Consider the following 14,931-nt stretch of genomic DNA (forward strand, 5'->3'; position numbering starts at 1 on the left):
GTATCGGTTCGCATTATTCTCTTGTTGATTTTCCGGTGCTAGTCATTTTACGGCTGGCACGCAGGGCCTGACACCAACCCACTAACCCAGGGAGCTGGGCTTACCTTCCCGGAAGCTACGGGTTCTGCATTGGCATTTCCTCCAACTACAGTGCTAAATAGCTAGGCTCGAGCGCCAGTCTTTGCCGGGGGTGGTGTTTTAATGGGCGCCCAGGAGATAATATTTTACCTGAGCTTCCACCCTCGGGGTTGCGTGCGTCAAGCCAATTTTGAGCTGATGGAATCGATGTTTATGCTGGGTTGTTCCCATTTGCTTCCATGTGAAAAAATACTTAATATGTAGTAAGTTTTTTTCACCCAACCGAAAAATCGTTTCACTCAAATTTGAGTACTGTGGCAGAAACCCAATGTTGAGTTGACGCACTCGAACTGCAAAAGTTGGGCTGTTTCTCTCTTCACTCTCTGACAACAATAGAAAGAGCGCATGAAAAAGGAGATGAAAAATAATTCAAATTTGAGTTTGAAAGAACTCAAATTTGAGTTGTTCAGTTTCTCCGTGTAGAGATTTCTCCTGGAATTCCTTCAGAGATTTCTCCTGGATATTTTTCGTTGATTCCTCCTAGACATCCTTAGGGGATTCCTTCTCGAATTTCTTTTGGAATTCTCGCTGGAATTCCTTCGGAGATTCCTCCTGGAATTCCTGGTGTAATTCCCTTGTGATTCCTTCTTGAATTCATTTGGGGAATCCTTCTGGAATTTCTTTCGAAGAATTCTCATGGATTTCCTTCTGAAATTCCTCAAAAACCCCAATCAGCAATTTTATCAGAAGTTTCTGCAGGGATCTCTATAAGAGAGATTCTCGAACCAACAGAGATTCCTGCACAAGTTTCTTCAGGGTTTCATACAGCAGTTCCTGCAGAGATTAGTTCAGTATTTTCATCAAGCAACATGCATTACGCTAAGGATACAGGTAATGACTCAATTGTGTAATCACTGGTGGTAGTGACGGACCCGAACAGAAATAAAAAAGGTAAATATTAATTCTAACGTAATAGTTTATGACATATCATGAATGGTTATGAAAAAGCTCATACTGCAAATTCTAGACCGTAATAACAACTTCTTTGCTTTGCCAATGTTGACGTTATGATCAAATTTTGGTCACGCCAAGGGTCACGCCGATTCACGCCGCCGCCGCTGCCGCCGATAGCTGCCACCGGCGTGACGCCGATGACGCCGCCGCCGACGGCCAAAAATGGCCCTCACGCCGCCGCCGAACAAAATATAGTCGGCGCACAGGTCTAAGGAGGTATGGTTGTTTATCTGAAGATTTGTATGAGTACGATTTAAACAATCTTTGAAGGATGGTAGACAATCTGCCTACAGATCTACAAGTCCGTTTGGTGTTCTTTTTCATCTGCCGGGTACTTTGTTCAACAACTTTTCAAGCAATAGAGCAATCCCAAAAGTTTGACATTAGAAATAAACTTGTCACATGATTGCCAATTGGCAAAATAAGGTCTCCATCTATAACTAAGGCAATGGTCATAATTAGCTGAAAAGTTGTCTCCTTCTCAGCTGAAATGCAACGCCATAATGGAAAAAGAAGTAATTCAACTTTTAATATCAATTAAAGTGCAAATTTCCATTTACAAATTGTGCATTCTTCTGCCAGACCCATGAAATTGAAGCATTCAGGTGGAAAACCAACCATTTCCAACCGAAAATTCCTCTCCCATCAACAATCGATTAGCACTAAGAGCATTACTGGATGCTTTTGCGAGGAAAATTGCAGACAAAAGTACTTCTGCATTCGTTCAACTGAAAGAAGTTTACTACCATTATAGGGCAGAACAACGAAAGCTTTTCCTGCTTGCTAACAGCGCACAATCTGAACGATGAGTGAAATTCCCTGCTTGGAACGTTGGAAAGCTTTTCCGACCGACGGAGGGGATTTTATCAGAACATACATAATTTTAACAACCACGCTTGGTACTGACTGCCTTGCGGTAAAAAATCACAACCAAAAAGCAGAAAAGCAGCGGATCGGAAGCTTGCAATGGCTGGTTGCTGCCCCAGCAACGGCAAACCATTCCGTGATGTGAACGAGAACGAACAGACTGAACTGATGGAGTGGAAAATGGGTTTTCCCTTTCACCGGTGGAAAGATCTTTGTAGCTATGCTCCATCGGACGGCTAGCGTTCCGTGATCGTCGTCGAGCGTTCGGTCGTCGTAAATGTCCACTTCGTTTGACACCGCACCAACAAAACTGTGGTCGGTTGTGATGGTGCTGCTGCATTCGACAAACGGATGGATTTGTGCGATTTTATTGCTTTTTCCCGATGCTTTTTTCCCGTTGAAGCATATTGCTCACATAAAGCATATTGGCGTTGCTATGACATTTATACCGCAGGCGCTGCTGGAATGGAACTGTGGCACGGAACCTTCCTATAAGTATTAAGCACGCACTGAGAAACAGAGAACGCTTTTATGATTCCAGTGCACTTGGATGGAGACGCCTGGTGTTTTTCGATGGGCTGGGTCCACGGTAACCGACTCAATGAGGTGAGAAAAGTGGCTATACTATTGTGGACGCTGAGAGAAGTTGATCGGAAAGCCTTTGAAATCACTGCACGTTAAGTGGTGCGAACAAAATACAGGACGGCACAATGTCGGATGAACTACGACTTGTACCAAGCATATACAGGAAGCGAATCAATCACGGCAAGCTATGGTGGGCTGGGCACGTAGCATGTTTGCCGCAGGAACGACAAGCTAAAATCATATTGAACAGCATACCAGGAAGCGGCTGCACATACGGTGGAAGCCATTGGCCCAGGACCGGGACCAGTGGAGGCGATTGCTTCATTCGGCGTAGACTCCCCGCTACGAGTTGTAGCCCATCAAGTATCAAGTAAGTACAAGTTAAAACAAATTTCGGCTCTACACTTTTCTTAAGGACTTTTGCAAGAAAATTCCCAGAAGTACTTCCTGAAATCTTACCACGAATTATTCGGAAAATTCCTTCAAAACTCCCTAAAGGAATTCTTGACGTATATTTTCCAAAAAAATCTTCTTCGTTTTTCTACTCGAATTTTTCCAGGAAATTATTCGCGAATAGTTGTAGCAGGTTTCCATGCATTCTTTCATCAATATAATCAAGAATTCTGTTTGGAATCCGTCCTGGAATGTGTAAAGAGATTTTTCCATAAATTTCTGCAGAAAATTCTATGCGGGATTCCACCAGTAATTTCTCGGGAGATTCCTCAAGTAAATCATCCATTATTTTCGCCGGGTATTCGTTCAGGGACTTATCAAAGAATTCCTCTAGGACTTCCACCGGGAAATCCTTTAGGAATTCCTCCGGGAGTTTCACTGGGAATTCTTCCAGAAATTCCTGAAGAAATTACTCCGGGAATTACTCTAGGAATTTTACGAGAATTTCACCGGAAAGTTCACTAGGAAGCATTCCAGGAATTTCAATAGGAAGGAGGAATTCCCGGAGGAGTTCTCAAGGGAATTCCTACAGAAATTCCCGGATGAGTTCCCACAGGCATTCCACGATGACTTCGCAGGTTAACTTTCGTAGGAATTCGTAGAAGATTTTCCGAAGGAAATTTAGGGATTCGTAGAGAACTTCCTGGAGAAATTCCTAGAGAAATTCGAGAAAAAAATCCTACACAGAATTCCTAAAGGAAGTCCTGAAGAAAATCCCGGAGGTATCCCGGAGAAATTCCTAGTGGAATTTCCAGAGAAATTCTCGTAGGAACTTTAAGAGGAATTCCCGAAGGAATTCCGGAAGGCATTCCTATAGAAATTCCCGTAGGCATTCCTAGTCGAACTTCCTGAGGAATACCTGGAGGAGCTTCCTGGAGAAATTCCTAGAAAAATTCGAGAGAAAAATTCTACACAGAATTCCTAGAGGAAGTCCTGAAGAAAATCCCGGAGGAATCTCGGGGAAATTTCCAGCGGAACTCCTAGAGGAAATGACGGAGAAATTCCAAGAGGAACCCTGGAGGAATTTCCAGTGGAATTACCGAAGGAACCCTTAGTGGAATTTCCGAAAGCACTCCTAGTTGAATTCCCGGAGAAATTCCTAGTGGAATTCCTGGATGGATTCCTAGTGGAATTCCTTGATGGATTCCTAGTGGAAATACCTCCAAGAATTCCTCAGGGAAATCCTCTTGGAATTCCTTCTGGAATTCCATTAGGAATTTCTCTCAGAACTCCTGAAAGAACTGATCCGGAAATTTTACTTGGAATTCTTCAGTAGTTCTCTAGGTAGTTCTTCGGGCATTCCTTTAGAAATTCCTTCGGGAAATGTCCTACACATTTCTCCGGGAATTCGTCAAGGAATTCCCTCGAGACTTGGTCTCAGAATTTCTCCCGGAAGTCGTCTTGAAATTTCTCGGAGAATTCCACTAGAAATGGAATTCCATAAGAAATTGCTCCGGGAATTCCACTAGGAATTTCTCTTAGAACTCCACCAGGAATTCTTCCGAAAATTTAACTAGAATCTCTGCTTATAGTTCCTCCAGGAATTTCTACCGGAATTCTTTTTAGAATTCCTCCCTCCAGAAATTTCTCTAGAAATTCCTAAAGAAATTCCTTCAAGAGTTATTCCAAAAATTCATTCGGAAAGTCCTCTTACAATCCCTGCGAAATTCTTGGATTAAAAAAAAATTACGGGAATTACTCTATGAATTTCTTCAGTTATTGCTCTAGGTATTTCTTCGGGAATTTCTCTACAAATTCCTCCGGGAAATCGTTAAGAAATTCCTTCAGTAATTTGCCTCGGAGTTGCTCCCGTAATTCCACTAGGAATTCCTTCGGGAGTTCCACCATGAATTCTCTAGGAATTTCTTAGGGAATTTTTCTTGAATTCCTTCAGGGCTTTCTCTAGGATTTCGAGAATTCTTTCAGGAATTTCCTCGGTAATTTCTCTAGAAGTTCCTCCGGGAATTCTTCAAGGAATTCATTCGGGAATTTGTCTTGGAGTTGCTCCAGGAAATTTATCCGGAAAATACCCTAGTAAGTTCTCCTCCGGATTTCCTCTGGGAATTTCTTAAAAAAAAACTCCTCTGTTGATTTCTGTTTTGGAAATCTTCTGGAAATTCCTCCTGGAATTCCTCCATGAATGCCCCCAAGAAATCCTCCGGAAATTCCTCCAGGAATTCCTTTGGGAATTCCTCTAGGAATTTCTCTGGGAATTTTTTTGGGAATTGTTTCAGGAATTCCTCAAGGTGTTCTTTCAGGAATTCCTATGGGAATTCTTTTTGAATTTCTCTACGATTTCTACTGGAATTTATCTAGGGATTCGTCTGGAATTCCTCTAAGTATTTCTCTGGAATTCCTTTAGGATTTCTCCGAAAATTCCTCTAGGAATTCTTCTGGAATTCCTCTAGGAATTCTTCTGGAATTCCTCTAGGAATTCTTCTGGAATTCATCTAAGAATTCTTGTGGAATTTCTCTAGGAATTCTTATGGGATCCCTCTGTTAATTCTTATGGAATTCCTCCAGGAATTCTTATGGAATTCCTCTAGGAGTTCTTACGGAATTCCTCTAGGAATTCATATGGAATTCCTCTAGGAATTCATATGAAATTCCCCTAGGAATTCATATGGAATTCATCTAGGAATTCATATGAAATTCCTCTAGGAATTCTTATGGAATTCCTCTAGGAATTCTTCCGGAATTCCTCTAGAAATTCTTATGGAATTCTTCTAGGAATTCTTATGGAATTCTTCTAGGAATTCTTATGGAATTCCTCTAGGAATTCTTACGGATTTTCTCTGGGAATTCTTATGGAATTCCTCTAGGAATTCTTATGGAATTCCTCTTGGGATTCTTATGGAATTTCTATAGGAATTCTTCTGAAATTCCTTCAGGAATTCTTCTGAAATTTCTCTAGGAATTCTTCTGTTATTTCTCTAGGAATTCTGCTGGAATTCCTCCAGGAATTCTGCTGGAATTCATCTAGGAATTCTTCTGTTATTCCTCTAGGAATTCTTCTGTAATTCCTTCGTGAATTCTTCTAGAATTCCTCTAGGAATTCTTCTAGTAATCCTGTACGAATTCTTCTAGTATTCCTGTAGGAATTCTTCTAAAATTCGTCAAGGAATTCTTCTAAAATTCCTCAAGGAATTCTTCTAAAATTCGTCAAGGAATTCTTCTAAAATTCCTCTAGGAATTCTTCTAAAATTCCTCTAGGAATTCTTCTAGAATTCCTCTTGGAAATCTTCTAGAATTTCTCTAGGAATTCTTCTAGAATTCCTCTAGAAATTCTTCTAGTATTCCTGTACAATTTCTTCTAGTATTCCTCTAGGAATTCTTTTAAAATTCCTCAAGGAAATCTTCTAAAATTCCTCTAGGAATTCTTCTAAAATTCCTCTAGGAATTCTTCTAGAATTCCTTTAGGGATTCTTATAGAATTCCTCTAGGAATTCTTCTGGAATTCCTCTAGGAATTCTCCTGGAATTCGTCTTGGAATTCTTCTGGAATTCCTTCAGGAATTCTTCTGAAATTCCTCTAGGAGTTCTTCTAGAACTCCTCTAGGAATTCTCCTGGAATTCCTCTAGGAATTCTTCTGGAATTCCTCTAGGAATTCTTCTGGAATTTTTCTAGGAATTCTTCTGGAATTCCTCTAGGAATTCTTCTGGAAATCCTCTAGCAATTCTTCTGTATTCCTCTAGGCATTCTTCTAGAATTCATCTAGGAGTTCTTTTAGAATTTCCCTAGGAATTCTTCTGGAATTCATTTAGGAATTCTTCTGGAATTCCACCATGATTTCTTCTGGAATTTCTTCAGGTATTCTTCTGGAATTCCTTCAGGAATTCTTCTGGAATCTATTCAGGAATTCTTCTGGAATTCCTCCAGGATTTTTTTTTCAGGAATTCCTCAAGCAATTCTTCTGGAATTCCTCCAGGAATTCTTCTGGAATTCCTCCAGGAATTCTTCTGGAATTCCTCCAGGAATTCTTCTGGAATTCCTCCAGGAATTCTTCTGGAATTCCTCCAGGAATTCTTCTGGAATTCCTCAAGGAATTCTTCGGGAATTCCTCAAGGAATTCTTCTGGAATTCCTTAAGGAATTCTTCTGGAATTCCTCTATGAATTCTTCTAGAAATCCTCTAAGAACTTTTCTGGAATTCCTCTAGGAATTCTTCTGGAATTCCTCTAGGAATTCTTCTGGAATTCCTTTAGGAATTCTTCTGGAATTTATCCAGGAATTCTTCTGGAATTCCTCCAGGATTTTTTTCAGGAATTCCTCAAGGAATTCTTGTGGAATCCCTCCAGGAATTCCTCTGGAATTCCGCCAGGAATTCTTTTGGGATCTCTCCAGGAATTCCTCTGAAATTCCTCCAGGATTTCTTCTGGATTTCCTCCAGGAATTCTTCCGGAATTCCTCCCGGATTTTTTTCGGAATTCCTCCAGGAATTCTTCCGGAATTCCTCCAGGAATTCTTCTGGAATTCCTCCAGGAATTCTTCAGGAATTCTTCTGGAATTACTCCAGGAATTCCTTTGACATTCCTCCAGGAATTCTTCTGGAATTCTTCCAGGAATTCTTCTGGAATGCCTCCAGGAATTCTTCTGGAATTCCTCTAGGAATTCTCCTTGCATTCCTCTATGAATTCGTCTGGAATTTCTCTAGGAATTCTTCTGGAATTCCCCCAGGAATTCTTCCGGAATTCCTCTAGGAATTCTTCCGGAATTCCTTTAGGAATTCTTCCGGAATTCCTTTAGGAATTCTTCTGGAATTTCTCTAGGAATTCTTCTGGAATTCCTCTAGGAATTCTTCTGGATTTCCTCAGGGAATTCTTCTGGAATTCCTCTAGGAATTCATCTGGAATCCCTCTGGAAATTCTTCTGGAATCCCTCTAGGAATTCTTCTGGAGTTCCTCTAGGAATTCTTCTGGAATTCCTCTAGGAATTCTTCTGGAATTCCTCTAGGAATTCTTCTGGAATTCCTCTAGAAATTCTTCTGGAATTCCTCTAGGAATTCTTCAGGAATTCCTCTAGGAATTTTTCTGGAATTCCTCTAGAAATTCTTCTGGAATTTCCCTAGTAATTCTTCTGTAATTCCTCTAGGAATTCTATTGGAATTCCTCTAGGAATTCTTCTGGAATTCCTCTAGGAATTATCCAGGAATTCCTCTAGGAATTATCCAGGTATTCCTCAAGGAATTCTTCAGGAATTCCTCTAGGAATTCTTCAGGAATTCCTCTAGGAATTCTTAAAGAATTCTTCCAGGAATTTATCTGGAAATTTTTCTAGGAATTCTTTCAGGAATTCCTCTATGTGTTCTTACAGGAATTCCAATGGGGATTCTTTTGGAATTCCTTTACGAATTTTACTGGAATTTCTCTAGGGATTCGTCTGGAATTTTTCTAGCAAATCCTCCGGGAATTCCTCAAGGAATTCCTCCGGGATTTCCTCTAGAAATTCTTCTGGAATTCCTCTAGGAATTCTTCTGGAACTCCTCTAGGAATTCTTCTGGAATTCCTCTAGGAATTCTTCTGGAATTCCTCTAGGAATTCTTCTGGAATTGCTCTAGGAATTCTTCTGGAATTGCTCTAGGAATTCTAATGGAATTCCTCTAGGAATTCTTATGGAATTCCTCTAGGAATTCGTATGGAATTTCTCTAGGAATTCATATGGAATTCCTCTTGGAATTCTTATGGAATTCCTCTAGGATATCTAATGGAATTCCTCTAGGAATTCTTCTGGAATTCCTCTAGGAATTCTGCTAGAATTCCTCTAGGAATTCTTCTCGAATTCCTCTAGGAATTCTTCTGGAATTCCTCTAGGAATTCTTCTGGATTTCTTAAGGGAATTCTTCTGGAATTCCTCTAGGAATTCATCTGGAATCCCTCTGGGGATTCTTCTGGAATCCCTCTAGGAATTCTTCTGGAATTCCTCTAGGAATTCTTCTTTAATTCCTCTAGGAATTCTTCTGGAATTCCTCTAGGAGTTCTGCTAGAATTCCTCTAGGAATTCTTCTCGAATTCCTCTAGGAATTCTTCTCGAATTCCTCTAGGAATTCTTCTCGAATTCCTCTAGGAATTCTTCTCGAATTCCTCTAGGAATTCTTCTGGAATTCCTCTAGGAATTCTTCTGGAATTCCTCTAGGAATTCTTCTGGAATTGCTCTAGGAATTCTTCTGGAATTGCTCTAGGAATTCTTCTGGAATTGCTCTAGTAATTCTTCTGGAATTGCTCTAGGAATTCTTCTGGAATTCCCCTAGGAATTCCTCTGGAATTCCTTTAGGAATTCTTCTGTAATTCCTCTAGGAATTCTTCTGTAATTCCTCTAGGAATTTTTCTGGAATTCCTCTAGGAATTCTTCTGGATTTCCTCTAGGAATTCTTCTGGAATTCCTCTAGGAATTCTTCTGGAATTCCTCTAGGAATTCTTCTGGAATTCCTCTAGGAGTTTTTCTGGAATTTCTCTGGTAATTCTTCTTGAATTCCTCTAGGAATTCTTCTGGAATCCCCCTGGGAATTTTTCTGGAATTGCTCTAGGAACTCTCCTGGAATTCCTCTAGGAATTCTTCAGGAATTCCTCTGGGAATTCTTCTGGAATTCCTCAAGGAATTCTTCTGGAATTCCTCTAGGAATTCTTCTGGAAATCCTCTAGGAGTTTTTCTGGAATTTCTCTGGTAATTCTTCTGGAATTCCTTTAGGAATTCTTCTGGAAATCCTCTAGGCATTCTTCTGGAATTTCTTTAGGAATTCTTCTGGAATTACTTTAGGAATCTTGCTGAAATTTCTCTAGGAATTCTTCTGGAATTCCTTTAGGAATTTTGCTGGAATTCCTCCAATAATTCTGCTAGAATTCCTCTAGGAATTCTTCTCAAATTCCTCTAGGAATTCTCACAGAATTTCTCTAGGAAATCTTCTGGAATTCCTCTAGGAATTCTTCTGGAATTCTTCTAGGAATTCTTCTGGAATTCCTCTAGGAATTCTTCTGGAATTCATCTAGGAATTCTTCTGGAATTCCTCTAGGAATTCTTCTGGAATTCCTCTAGGAATTCTTCTGGAATTCCTCTAGGAATTATTCTGGAATTCCTCTAGGAATTCTTCTGGATTTCCTTCAGGAATTCTTCTGGAATTCCTCCATTAATTCTCCTGGGATTCCTCCAGGAATTCTTCTGGAATTTCTCTAGGAATTCTTCTGAAGCGCGCAAAGAGATTTTCACACGGGTGAAAGCACTCCAGTGAATTTCACTTTGAACGGCCTGTGCGGATCTACGGTGCAGTTTTATGACAGTTCGAAATCACGTTTGGGATATTTCAACATCCTTCTTACCGATAAAATGAAAAGATTTCGAATTTATGATGTGTTTGATGGTGTAAATCCAAAGAGCAGAATTTTCAAGCGGTCCAGCCCGAATACAAGAAATCCTTCAGCGAGTCGTTCAGTTATTCTTCTAAAAAATCGTTCAGGGATATATCCAGGAACTCCTCCAGGGCTAGCCTTATGGACTGCTTCAGGAACTCCTTGAAAGATTTTCTCAGGATTCTAACAGAAACTCCTAAAGGGAGTTATTCACTCGAGAATTTTCAAGAGGATTCGGGGGACTCCTCCTGGGTCTCTCGCACGATATCCCCCAAGCATTCCTTCAAATATCCCAATGATTTCTCTAAGCATTCCTCCTGGATTTCCATCAGGGATTTCTCTAGGAATTCCACCACATATTTCTCCAAGAATTTCTCCGGGGATTCTTCCAGCATATGCCAGCATGCCTGATACTTGCCAAGGTTATTTCTCATGGATGCACTGAGTAATTCCTTCAGAAATTTTCTAAGAACCTCCTTCATGATTTTTTAGGGGATTTTTCTCAGATTTTTTCCGTGAAATCCTACAAGATTTTTACCGGGAAAATTTTGAAGGATTTTTTTTCAAAATTTCTCCATGGATTCAGTGATTTTTCCATGAATTTCTCCGGAGATTCTATCAAATTCCAGGAATTTCCATAGGAATCCTACAGGAATTCAGTGAAAGATCCTTCAGACTCTTTAGAACTCTTTAGAGATCCGTTTCAATATTCCTCAAAACAAAGATACTTCCAAGAATTCTTTCAGCAATTCTTCTAAGGGCTCCTCCATCGATTCCGCCAGGGTTTTCTCTAACAAACTGGTACAGGACACCAGCTATTTCTTTTATTAGTAAAGTTGTTGATCCAAAGAGAAGAAAAAGCTTATCGGGTATGTGGTGCACTAGGATATAGATCAACATCCATCTTTTGAACCATCCAACCGTCAACTCACTCTTTTCACTTCGTTAACAAGTCCACTTAACTCAATTTTTGCAGTGACATGGAAGAAACTGAGAGACCTTTTGAAACAATTTAGTGCCATAACTGAACCTAAAAGATATAATTTTTCAATCTAATTTAATCGCCAGAACCTTTCTCTAAAAGGATCCATAGGTAGCTACAACTACATAACTGTTTCAAGCTTCGTTGCTTCCATTGAAAAATGGGCTGGAGAGCAGCTAAAAGCTGCCCAAACTGCATTTATTCCGCCCATTTTCTCCGAGTTCAGACACTAACCAGACCCCCACCTCTTTGGCTTCAAAGTGTTTCGCTTCTCGTGCGCTTCGTATCGCTACATTCTAAAGCTTGCTCGAAAAAAAAAATCCGGAGAATCCCGCATCCTCTCGTTATGCCATCACTTCTTTTGACACATAGTTTTTGCGGTCACAGCCAGCGCCACGGTCGTTGGTTCAAACTCCCAGCTGCCAGTAGTGGTGCTGAACCAGAATTGTGTTTAGAGCGAAATATAATTCAATTAGAACCTTCTCTGTATCTAGTTTTTAGAGAACAAATGCATCACGTGTGGAAATAAAAGGAGGTGTCTACTTTCAGATGGTAATGTTTTATCTCCGACCAAATTTCCTGGTCTGATGGAATTGATGGTCCAATGACTAGCGCTAGCTGAAGTTATTGAAGCTTAAATATTCACACAACATTGAATGGAAATGTTTCAGCCCTGATTCATCTCTTAAATCGGGCTAGACAAATTTCTCCCACAAAAAATAAAATCCCATAACAAGCTTCCACTTATACCATGATACAAAAATAACCAGCAAGGCATCTACTTACATCCAGCAGAAACATGAGACTGGCCCGCTTGTACAGGTTCGCTTCGCACATGGCCAGGATCACGTGGTCCAGCGCGGTCAATCCGTCTTCGTCCGTTGGCGTTACTGTTCCGGCAGCACTACGTCGTCCATCGGCATCGTTTCGTAGTTGCTGCTGGTGCTGCTTCTGCTGATGCTGATGATAGTTGACCGAAAATGATGAAATAGTTTTCTGCAGCGTTACACCGAGCGAGTAGATCCACATCTGTTGTCCAGTAGACGATGTTGTCCGGACGAATTGGGTGGTGGTAGCAGATGGTGGCACAACCGACAGATGATGATGTCAGAAGGAAGAATTTGCATGAAAAAACAGAAACAGGAATTGCAAAAACCGACGTTAGTCACTGTGAATGATTTAATTAATTTCGCTTTTTCTGATGAGACGACACACATTGAGGTGGTGGGGCAAAATTCGTGGCCAAAAGAGTCATCAACGTATCGAAGCAACATGGGCCCGTATTGTCGAAGCGGTTACCCAAGTATCAATGAATGCTTAACAGTGAGAGTATTAGATGAACATTGGCTGATTAATGGTGGCAGTGGCTGAATACAATGACAGTCTGATGTATTGCTTGTTCAACCACTTTAATCAGCAATGCATAGACAGCTGAATATAAAGTTGAATAGTCTTTTAGAATTCGTCTCTGTAACCAGCTTTGAATCTTACACCAATATGCAGAAATAATCTTCTGTTGTTCAACCTTTAATCAAATAATGTTAGACAGCTGACCCAAACAGTGTTTTCACAGAGTCCACATGGCTTCTTCAGCCTCAATACTGCTTTAGTTCAACTTATGTTCTTGATTAGTATTCAGATACAACAAGCATTGCTCTCGTTTTCGAGAATATGTATACATTTGGGTGTGGTGTAGGTGATAAGGTGAGTGAATATGATTCAGAAGTTCCAAGTTCATTTCCCAGTTTTCCCAAAGATTAATTTATATATTCTTCAAAGCATCTTTTCTAGAAAGGGACAGCCGCAAATGGTGAAAATAAGTTAAAAAAATGTTTTTTTTTTTTGTTTTTAACCACATTCAATAAATTTAACCAGCTTAAGGTTGGATAAAATCACCAAAATTAGATGTTTAAGGGCTGAATAAAGGCTGAATTGTACATCCTATGCTCAGCTTTTGTTGAAATGAAGACTGCTTTAATTAATTAAAAAAAAAAAGATTATTCAGCATCAAATTGTTACCTTTGTAGCGCGTTGATATTTGGAAAGACCATATATGTGTTTTCAACAGTCAAGTTTTAATAAAATAAACAATGTTATTACGTTTATTAGGGTGTTCCAGAACGAAATCTATCAAAACATCAACTTTTAAAGGTTTTTCTGATTACAAATGTGATAATTACACATGTCTCCTTAATTTTTTTTGGCACACGTTGTTCGGAGAAGTTGTAGCAAACAAATATAGCTTTCAATTTCTGCCGTAAGAATAAAGTTTTGGCAAGTTTTGGTGTAGTTATGATTTTTTGAAGTTCAAAAAGAGTCGAAATACACAAAATTGATTTGATGCACCTTTTAATTTCAATGGATTTGGCTGAAATTTTGACCAGTTACTTCTTTTAGGATGCCAATCAGAATATGGGGGTGGACTTGAGAATCAGAGAACATTTTTGAAAAGGTGGACAGGCCTAATAAACATGATTCCATACAAAATGGAAGTGTACGCTGTAGTTCCACAACAAATTTTGAATGTAAATCCTCAACATCCCATAATTTTCTCAAGTTCAATTTAAGCACAACTTTCATGCAATCGTTACCTTGTGATCCGTATAGATACAAGACAACTCTAAACGAGTGAATGATAAAAAAAGACACTACACCGTCTTCAGCCAGAGGCTGCACAGACTGAACATTATACATACACGAGACAACGGACAACACACATAACACCCAGTGGCCCAATGGAGAATTTTCCGTTCGACGAAAAGTTTTCCCCGACTGGAGCGGGAATCTAACCCGCACTTCGAGGCTTATGAAACGCCTAGACGACTGACGCCGCTAACCGCACGGCCACGAAGCCCTCTATAAAACGGACTGGCAGATTACATTACGGCTTACTGCTGCATATTTCTAAAAGATCTCTTGTTTTGCTCTAACGCTTCCATCCATATTTGATCTTATTCAAACTTGTTTATTCAGTAAGATAGTGGTAGAAGTATGTGGGTTCGATTTCGAATTGCTCCAGGATCTTTTCGTAAGAGAGTATGCATAAAAGATGATGCTTGTATTGCATCAATTTTCAACATTTTTCTGTCTTTGGTAGCTTATTTTTATACTTGGCACATGGCTCGCTAAATTATCGACGAATTTTCTCCACAACACCATTCCCTGTCCCGCAAAAATCGCCACACGAATCCCAGGAATATTATCTGGAGGAATACAGTATCAGGATATATCCCGAAAATAACACTAGTAGGAGAAATCACGGGAGAATTCCAAGAGAAATCCTACAGGAGCCCTGATAGAAACTTGGGACGATTCTCGAAAAAAAAATATCGGAGATATCTTTGAAAGAATAAAAGAGGAATTTCTGAAGGAATCTCGGGAACAATCAAAACAAAAATAACCTCAACAGGAGTCTCTGGAGGAACTATAATGCATCAAGGAGAAATCCCTCAAGGTATTCCAGGAGGAATCAACGGCGCAGTTCCACGGAAAATCAACGATGGTATCTCAAAATAAATTCCGGAAGAAAATCCTTGAGAAATCTGCGGAAGAATCCTTGGAAGAATCCCTGAATGTATCTCAGGAGGCTTTTTTTTAGGATAACTGGCAAGGAA

General features: G+C 39.9%; 1 protein-coding gene across 3 annotated transcripts in view; it reads right to left on the reverse strand.

Moving 5' to 3' along the window:
- LOC109432921 (uncharacterized) overlaps positions 1-14,931 on the reverse strand; it is a 527,049-nt gene that overhangs the window by 76,975 nt on the left and 435,143 nt on the right. For all 3 annotated transcript variants that reach the window (XM_062845149.1, XM_062845151.1, XM_062845150.1), the window contains one exon: positions 12,104-12,346. In XM_062845149.1, coding sequence (XP_062701133.1) covers positions 12,104-12,346 — 243 coding nt within the window. The remainder of the gene's footprint in view (positions 1-12,103; positions 12,347-14,931) is intronic.

This window comes from Aedes albopictus, chromosome 1 (assembly GCF_035046485.1).
Source record: "Aedes albopictus strain Foshan chromosome 1, AalbF5, whole genome shotgun sequence".
In the NCBI taxonomy this organism is placed as follows: domain Eukaryota; kingdom Metazoa; phylum Arthropoda; class Insecta; order Diptera; family Culicidae; genus Aedes; species Aedes albopictus.